The 9723-nt window shown below is 37.7% G+C and overlaps 1 protein-coding gene and 2 pseudogenes across 1 annotated transcript; 1 reads left to right on the forward strand and 2 right to left on the reverse strand.

Moving 5' to 3' along the window:
• Positions 1-1601: 1601 nt before the first annotated feature.
• LOC107633068 (G-type lectin S-receptor-like serine/threonine-protein kinase LECRK1) lies at positions 1602-4160 on the forward strand (annotated as a pseudogene).
• A 242-nt stretch (positions 4161-4402) lies between these two features.
• Positions 4403-5591, reverse strand: LOC148570466 (G-type lectin S-receptor-like serine/threonine-protein kinase LECRK4). The gene has a single exon (XM_088507397.1). It carries the CDS (start codon positions 5582-5584, stop codon positions 4604-4606), a length of 981 nt encoding a protein of 326 aa, XP_088363523.1. The 5' UTR covers positions 5585-5591; the 3' UTR covers positions 4403-4603.
• A 28-nt stretch (positions 5592-5619) lies between these two features.
• LOC110269453 (G-type lectin S-receptor-like serine/threonine-protein kinase LECRK3) lies at positions 5620-9423 on the reverse strand (annotated as a pseudogene).
• Positions 9424-9723: the final 300 nt, after the last annotated feature.

A 9723-nucleotide genomic window follows, 5' to 3' on the forward strand; every position in this document is an offset into this window, starting at 1 on the left:
AAACCGAAAGCAAAACCAATATGCAATTACCTCTCTCTCATCCCTTCTCATCAAGCTTCATCAATCTGAGCCTTCCATCTTAACTTGGTCCCCAAGAAGGATTTCTAACCCTTGATGAACTCTTGATCCTTGACAGCTCCTTCTGTTTCATGCATATTTGCTCCTTCCTCAACGTAGCTCCAGTAGCTACCTTCTGTGATGGATGAACAAAAGTGGAAACGAGCTTCACCTCAGAGATCTTCTTCTCTGACCGAAACGGATTGCTACTACTTTAGGCATGGAGACCTTGAAGCTTCTTCATCACATCTTGCCTTAAGTGGAAAAGATCTCAGCCACGCCATGCCTTGGATCTTCTTTTTGCAAGGGCCATCATCACCTTAGCCGCTTGTTTCTTCCTAGCTTCTCTGTGATTTTCTCTGATAGCTTCTTCCATCTTCTTTTCCTGATAGAAGTGATAGACGAAAACAAGAGAGAGAAGAGAATAGGAAACTCTGGAAGTAATGAATATAATTAAACCAAATAAATTCCCACTTTCCATACCCTATGCATAGTAGCGTGTGAGGCAATAAAAGCAATCAAATCAATTTTGATTTTTCTCTTTCCTGTTACCAATACAATTAATCCAAGTTAATTAATTTTGAGTTTCATCCCACTAGAGTAGGTAACCAAACTCATCATGTTTCAATTCCTTTCTTTCTTTTTTTCAATTCGGACCAACCAATTTGTTGGACCAAGAGGAATTTGTTATGGGCTTTATATTGGTTTCCTAGCCTAAACATCAATTGTAATAATTCAGCCACAATGCTTGAAATATTTTTGTACCAAATGCTGAATAAGTTTTCAACCTATTGGGCTTTATGTTGCTTATGTCCAATGATAAAAAATTTTGCACACAAAACAGAAATTATTAAACAAATAATTTGAATCTAAAATCAAATTAATAATTTCTAGTTAATATTTTTAACAATGTTTGATCATCACAATAATTTGAAGTTTTTCAAACTCAACATAAAATATATGTTAAAATATAAAATATACATCAAATATGAGTTAAACAAAATATATATATATATATATATATATATATATATATATATATATATTTAGTGATTAATTTTAATATATAAATAATATTTTTATTATACAATAAAGGTCTAGATAAGTTTGCAAGGGTGAAAAAAAATGAATAGATTTGTATCTTAAAAGAATATTTTCGGAGTTTTATCATTATATGAACATACACTACTAACAAAATTAGTTTAGTTTCAATGTAGGCATGCATGTATGTATCCCCAGAAGACTTGGTTATAATGGTAAGTCATGCAACGTGCATGGCTATTCTTTTCCAATACGTTGATTTTAGTAGTTGACTTGCCAATGGCGAAGCTTCATAGATTCAAAAAGGTGCCATATGGGCCATGATGGCCACCTCCAACTTCAACATTCGAAATCGTTTGTAAAATTATTCAAAGATCTTAATTTGTCCCTTCCAATTACCAGTCAATACGACATGTTGCAGCAGGACCCTCTCCTTAATTGGTGGAAATTAATTTAGTTTAAGAGTAAACATGTTCATGGTCATGCTAATTCTCAAGCTGCTCATGGCTACCATTTCCACCATCATTCTTGTTCTGTTCTTGCTGCTAATACTAATAATAATAGCAAATGAAGCCACAGCTGTTGATAATATCATTGGGTTGGGCAAATCACTCTCTCCCAAAGGTAATAATAGTAACAGCAACAATCCATGCTCATGGTTATCAAGTCCTGGCAATTTTGCATTTGGTTTTTATCCTCACCGTGATGGCTACGCTCTTGGAATATGGCTTCTGGACACCGACAACACGGTGGTCTGGACCGCTAACCACGACGGTTCGCCACTTCCCTCTACCTCCACCTTGCAGCTAACCACACAGGGCTTGCTTCTTCGACAAGAAGAAGAAGCACTCAATACCACTAACTTTTCGTTTTCAAACCTTGGAGAAGAAGCAGCTTCAGCTTCCATGCTGGATGACGGTAACTTTGTGATCTATAATGCTTTCAATGGTGTCGTGTGGCAGAGCTTTGATCACCCAAGTGACACCATTTTAGGAGGACAAAGGTTGATCAATGGAAACAAATTGATCTCTGGTGTCTCCAAAACAGACCATTCATCAATTGGGCTTTTCTATCTCATCATGCAGAGACATAACAACCTTGTCTCTTACCCTCTCAAAAGCCTCCCTTAACCTTCTGATGCTTACTTTGTCACCGGCACCAGCACCAGTGCTTCTTGCACCTTCACCTATCATCTTTACCTCAACCATACAACAGGCTCTCTACTTATTAGGAACGACACTAATTTGATGCCCATTCGAAATCTTTTTGTTGCTGCTGAGAATGAGAACAAGAACAAGAACAGGAACACAATTATTTATCGTGCAACTCTGGATTTTGATGGAGTTTTTCGACTCTATTCTCATGACATGGCTAACAAAGTCATCAGCATAGTAAAAACCTGGCCTGATAATGCTTGTTCTGTGAAGGGCTTCTGCGGCTTCAACAGTTACTGTGCACTGGCTGATGAGAATCCTTTTTGCTATTGTCTTCCGGGATTTGATTACCTTGATCCGAACCAGAACACTCTTGGCTGCAAAAGAAACTCCTCAGAAGACAAGTGTAGTGAGGAAGAGTTTTACAGAATGGTTTCTTTGGATAAATTGGCCTGGGATGGCGACCGGTCTTATTTTCAGGCACAGATGGCAGATGAGGAACATTGCTCTTCTTCTTGTTTGAAAGATTGCAATTGTTGGGCTGCTTCTTATGATCAGAGTACCAAGATTTATATGAAGCAGCAAACCCCTCTCAGATATGCAAGAAGGGTACAGTTGAACGAAAAAGTACCCTCCTTGAAATTCTTCAAGGTAGGAAACTTGAACTTGAATCATGTTAGTAGTGAGCCTGTCCCTGAGACTCCACTTTCTCATAAGATCATCAAGACTACTAGTAACAAAGCAATTCTACGTATTATTCTTGTTACCTCCATTTTCACTCTGATTTTCTGCTCCACTATTGGGATATCTTGTCATTTGATGTCAAGATTCGAGTTCTCAAGTACAAAAGGCTCTTGGAGATTGGGGACTTGGGGCTGAATGAGGAAGTGGCTTTGAGGAGATTTTCATACACTGAGCTCAAGAGAGCAACCAACGGTTTCAAACAAGAGTTGGGAAAGGGCTCTTTTGGAGCAGTTTACAAAGGGGTTTTATACAAGGCGGGAAGATGTAGGAGATTCATTGCGGTGAAGAGACTTGAGAAGTTGGTTGAAGATGGAGAAAGAGAGTTCCAAGCAGAGGTGAGAGCCATTGGAAAAACACACCACAGGAACCTTGTTCGCTTGCTTGGCTTCTGTGCCGAGGGTCCCAAAAGGCTTCTGGTCTATGAATACATGAGTAATGGTTCCCTTGGGAAGCTTCTCTTTGGCGATGAAAGGCTTCCAGATTGGGATGAAAGAGTCAGAATAGCTCTGGATATTGCAAGAGGGATCCTCTATCTGCATGAAGAATGTGAGGCACCCATCATTCACTGCGACATAAAGCCTCAAAATATCTTGATGGATGAGTTCTGGACTGCCAAAATATCCGATTTCGGGCTAGCAAAGCTTCTCATGCCGGATCAAACAAGAACTTTCACAGGGGTTAGAGGGACAAGAGGATACTTGGCCCCTGAATGGAACAAGAACACACCAATAACAGTGAAGGCTGATATCTACAGCTATGGGATAGTGCTTCTTGAGACAGTGTGTTGCAGGAGAAACCTTGATGCTAATGTGTCAGAGCCAAATGAGATTCTTCTGTCTGGTTGGGCCTATAAGTGCTTTGTTGCTGGAGAGGTGCATAAGCTAGTTCATTGGGAAGAAGTGGATAAGAATGTCGTGGAAAATACGGTGAAGGTGGCACTGTGGTGTATCCAAGATGAACCTGTTCTCCGGCCTTCAATGAAGAGTGTTGTGCTCATGCTTGAAGGGGTTACTCATGTGCCAATGCCTCCTTGCCCAACTTCTAATTCCATGTGACAAAAAATGTTAATGTTGCTGCCTCCCCTTAGTTGATTAAATTGAGTTGAGTTAAATTGAGTTGGTTAATAAATGTTCTAAATTCAATTTTATCAAAGAATTTTTCTAGTACAGAATACTGAGAATAGTGAACAGTAAAGATTGTCATGTATTCTCTGTAAATTTAGTGATCATCTTTTGTTTTTCATTCAATTTAACTCTGCGCATAAAAAATAATAAAAGAAAAATCCTCCCAAACCAAAACGCTACCAGGAGTAGTTTCTAAAAGTCAATAACATATTTCCATAACGTAGTGTAGAAAGTTAACGAGCTAAATTAGAGGCAGAATGAAAAATGTCTAGATAAACAAAATTTTCTGAAACCTGATATGAAGGTTGGACACCGTTTAACAAGTTTGATTTTATTTACAAAAGCACGAATAGCATTGATTCATGCATGTATGTGGAAGATAATTTACAATAAGAACTTGAAAGTAAATTAATACAGAAACAATGCACAAAAATATATATATGAAATCAACTCAGGGAAGACAGCAACAATAACATTTTTTTGTCACATGGAATTAGAAGTTGGGCAAGGAGGAACTGGCACATCAGTAACCCCTTCAAGCATGAGCACCACACTCTTCATTGAAGGCCGGAGAACAGGTTCATCTTGGATACACCACAGTGCCACCTTCACCATATTTTCCACAACATTCTTATCCACTTCTTCCCAATGAACTAGCTTGTGCACCTCTCCAGCAACAAAGCACTTATAGGCCCAACCAGACAGAAGAATCTCATTTGGCTCTGACACATTAACATCAAGGTTTCTCCTGCAACACACTGTCTCAAGAAGCACTATCCCATAGCTGTAGATATCAGCCTTCACTGTTATTGGTGTGTTCTTGTTCCATTCAGGGGCCAAGTATCCTCTTGTCCCTCTAACCCCTGTGAAAGTTCTTGTTTGATCCGGCATGAGAAGCTTTGCTAGCCCGAAATCGGATATTTTGGCAGTCCAGAACTCATCCATCAAGATATTTTGAGGCTTTATGTCGCAGTGAATGATGGGTGCCTCACATTCTTCATGCAGATAGAGGATCCCTCTTGCAATATCCAGAGCTATTCTGACTCTTTCATCCCAATCTGGAAGCCTTTCATCGCCAAAGAGAAGCTTCCCAAGGGAACCATTACTCATGTATTCATAGACCAGAAGCCTTTTGGGACCCTCGGCACAGAAGCCAAGCAAGCGAACAAGGTTCCTGTGGTGTGTTTTTCCAATGGCTCTCACCTCTGCTTGGAACTCTCTTTCTCCATCTTCAACCAACTTCTCAAGTCTCTTCACCGCAATGAATCTCCTACATCTTCCCGCCTTGTATAAAACCCCTTTGTAAACTGCTCCAAAAGAGCCCTTTCCCAACTCTTGTTTGAAACCGTTGGTTGCTCTCTTGAGCTCAGTGTATGAAAATCTCCTCAAAGCCACTTCCTCATTCAGCCCCAAGTCCCCAATCTCCAAGAGCCTTTTGTACTTGAGAACTCGAATCTTCGACATCAAATGACAAGATATCCCAATAGTGGAGCAGAAAATCAGAGTGAAAATGGAGGTAACAAGAATAATACGTAGAATTGCTTTGTTACTAGTAGTCTTGATGAATTGATTGTTCCAAGAATCTCAGGGACAGGCTCACTGCTAACATTATTCAAGTTCAAGTTTCTTACCTTGAAGAATTTCAAGGAGGGTACTTCTTCGTTTCCCTGTATCCTTTTTGCATATCTGAGAGGGGGTTGCTGCTTTGTACAAATCATGCTATTCTGATCATAAGAAGCAGCCCAACAATTGCAATCTTTCAAACAAGAAGAAGAGCAATCTTCCTCCTCTGACATTTGTGCCTGAAAATAAGAGCGGTCACCACGTGCCCAGGCCAATTTATCCAAAGGGACCATTCTGTAAAACGCGTCCTCACTACACTTGTCTTCTGAGAAGTTCCTTCTTCATCCAAGAGTATTTTGGTTCGGATCTAGATAATCAAATCCCAGAAGACAATAGCAAAATGGATTCTCATCGGCCAGTGCACAGTAGCTGTTGAAGCCGCAATAGCCCTTCACTGAACAAACAGTATCAGGCCAAGTGCTTACTATGCTGCTGTCTTTGGTAATTATGTCATGAGCATAGAGTCGGAAAACTCCATCAAAATCCAGAGTTGCACGATAAATAATTGTGGTGTTGTTCTTGTTCTTGTTCTTGTTCCCGGCAGCTAAATAATTAGTAGAAGTATCAAAAGGAAGCTCAAAAATGATCCTCAAATCAGTGTCATTCCTGATAAGTAGATAGCTTGTTGTTTGGTCGAGGCAAAGATGATAGGTGGTGATAGGAGCGTTGTTGTTGGTGCCGGTGGCATAGTAAGCATCAGAAGGGTAAGAGAGGCTTTTGATAGGGTAAGAGACAAGGTTGTTATCTTTCTGCATGACGAGATAGAAAAGCCCAATTGATGAATGGTCTGTTTTGGAGACACCAAAGACCAATTTGTTTCCATTGATCAACCTTTGCCCTCCTAAAATGGTGTCAGTTGGGTGATCAAAGCTTTGCCACACAACACTATGGGAAGTGTTCTTGTTGAGGTTGACCGGTGTATAGCTCGTTCATTGATGAATTTTTTCAAGCTTCTCGTCGGAATGAGTTATACGTCGGCAAGGAGAGAACAAGGGGGTGGGTACCTGCAAAAGACACTCCGACGCTCAAGTCAGTAAGTGTTTAAGATGTATAAGAATAATTCTATGAATATAGAATGTAAGACATAAAATAGAAATCATCATGTGTTGTATATTATAATAATTATATGAATATAGAATATATCTAGAATGTCTCTAGAACGTATCTAGAATGTATAGTGTATATAGAGATTGGTGCCTTTTATAGGTATAGAGTTGATGAATAGAATTGATGATATGACCGTTAATCATTAAGTAGAATAATGGTCATTAAGTCAGTAATGAATGTGTCAGTTATAGAATGAATGATAATTAAGGCCGAGTTATAACTCATAATACACAATAAAGACCGAGTTATAAGGTGACGGATCATAGCCCCCAAGCTTTGTCTGCCGATCATATGATCCAGGCTAAGCTTAGAAAATAAAATGATTTATAACTCGGTTAAAAGATAAGTGAATAATGATATGGTGAGCCCCCAAGCTTAGTCGGGTTATTATGTCGGCACGTATTCAAAAAATAATTGAATGATAAGAGTCATTCAATCAAGATAGTTGTGTGGGGGATACTTTTCCACTTAAGAACAATTTTAGAGATAGATATCCATTGGCGGAATCGATTGTATGATCCGAGGATATAATGGTTAATTGTCTTGGGAATTTTTCCGACCCACAACAACTTATTGATAAATTTCTCTCTCAAAGCAATTAGTTATTGAATATTTACAATTTACAATGAAGATCTGACATGAATAAGATAAATTGAGAAAATGAATAGGTATAAAACATATATTGAATAATATATATTGTAAAAATAAAATAGTTCAAAGTAAAAAAAAAAATATATATATACCTTGAAAGTTGATAATTGTAGAGAAGAAGACGACATATATGAATGTCATACATGCCAAATGTGAATATCTGAATTTTGTTTTGTAGGACATGCTTTAATTTGATAATAAAGCAATAAGATAACAGTTATTGAATTATACATTTAGTATAATTTTCTAGCAGTTACAATATGACGAGGGATATTCTTCGTGCAATAATAGTAAATTGCCTGTTCAATTTTCTACATTAAACAAATAGTAACATAAAATTTAATAGCATAAAGTGAATAGTGTAACAGTTATATACAATTGATATATAATTAATTTTTGATGAAATCTAATTTTAAGATTTGAACTCATCATTAGTGTCATTTAATTGTATAAATGAAATCATTAAGCAATAATAATATAATACATAATGAAATAAAAATACAATTGACATGGTTGTTATATGTCATTATTGTATAGAACATATATTGAGGTTTGAATATAACTAATAAATAAGTAAATATTAGTTACACAAAATATAAATGCAAAAGTATGTTGAATAAAATATACAATTTTACTTGTGTAAATAGGAAACTTTGAAAAAGTAAGCAAAATTGATAAGTGAGTTTGTGCTCGAATTGATCGAGTTTGTTCTCGGATTGATTGAAAGCCGAGTTTATTCTCGGATTGGTTAATTGATCGATTATAAGATGTGAAATATTATCATACGTAAAAGTGAAGCAATTTGAAGGTATAAAATATAAACCTTATAAAAAGTTACGAATTACGATAGATTAAAATTTGATAAGAAGTATTAAATAAAATCTTAAACAAGATTGTTGAGATTGGTTCAAAAATTTGAATGTAAATCAAGTTTTATAAACCTAAGGGGAGTAGGAATTATTTTACTCGTCCCCACAGACGGCGCCAATTGTTCTTGCTGAGGTTGACCGGTGTATAGCTCGTCCGTCGATGAATTTCTTCAAGCTTCTCGTCGGAATGAGTTATACGTCGGCAAGGAGAGAACAAGGGGGTGGGTACCTGCAAAAGACACTCCGACGCTCAAGTCAGTAAGTGTTTAAGAGGTATAAGAATAATTCTATGAATATAGAATGTAAGACATGAAATAGAAATCATCATGTATTGTATATTATAATAATTATATGAATATAGAATATATCTAGAATGTCTCTAGAACGTATCTAGAATGTATCTAGAATGTATAGTGTATATAGAGATTGGTGCCTTTTATAGGCATAGAGTTGATGAATAGAATTGATGATATGACCGTTAATCATTAAGTAGAATAATGGTCATTAAGTCAGTAATAAATGTGTCAGTTATAGAATGAATGATAATTAAAGCCGAGTTATAACTCATAATGCACAATAAAGACCGAGTTATAAGGTGACGGATCAGGAAGCATTATAGATCACAAAGTTGCCGGAATCCAGCATGGAAGCTGAAGCTGCTTCTTTTCCAAGGTTTGAAAATGAAAAGCTAGTGATGTTGAGTGCCGCTACTGCTTCTTCTTCGGTTCCTTGTCGAAGAAGCAAACCCCGTGGGGTTAGCTGCAAGGTGGAGGAAGAGGAAAGTGGCAAACCGTCGCGGTTAGCGGTCCAGACCACGGTGTTGTCGGGGTCCAGAATCCATATGCCAAGAGCGTAGCCATCACGGTGAGGATAAAAGCCAAATGCAAAATTGCCGGAACTTGAAAGCCATGAAGATGGATTGCTGTTATTATTATTACCATTGGCAGAGAGCGATTTGCCCAACCCAATGATGTTCTCAACAGGTGTGGCTTCATTTGCTATTATTAGTATTAGAAGCAAGAAGAGAACAAGAATGATGGAAATGGTAGCCATGAAAAGCATGAGAATGAGCATGAGCATGACAATGTTTACTCTTAATTAATAACTTAGTTTCCACCAGTTAAGGAGAGGGTCCCACTCCAACATGCCGTATTGACTGGTGGCAATGGCACGCGGCACCTTTTTGAATCTATGAAGCTTCGCCTTTGGCATGTCATAACTACTCAAATCAGCGTATTATATTGGAAAAGAAAAGCCATACATGCAGGTTGAGCGACTTACCATTATAACCAAGTCTTCTTGGGGGATACTTACTGCCGATTGGAAAACTTTAAAAGTAATTTTTTTTTATTT

Source organism: Arachis ipaensis, chromosome B3, assembly GCF_059453495.1.
Source record: "Arachis ipaensis isolate K30076 ecotype BB chromosome B3, ASM5945349v1, whole genome shotgun sequence".
Lineage (NCBI taxonomy): Eukaryota > Viridiplantae > Streptophyta > Magnoliopsida > Fabales > Fabaceae > Arachis > Arachis ipaensis.

Excerpts from the sequence above, each read along its gene's own strand:
- LOC148570466 (XM_088507397.1), bottom strand. The coding sequence starts at position 5,584 with ATGTCGAAGATTCGAGTTCTCAAGTACAAAAGGCTCTTGGAGATTGGG.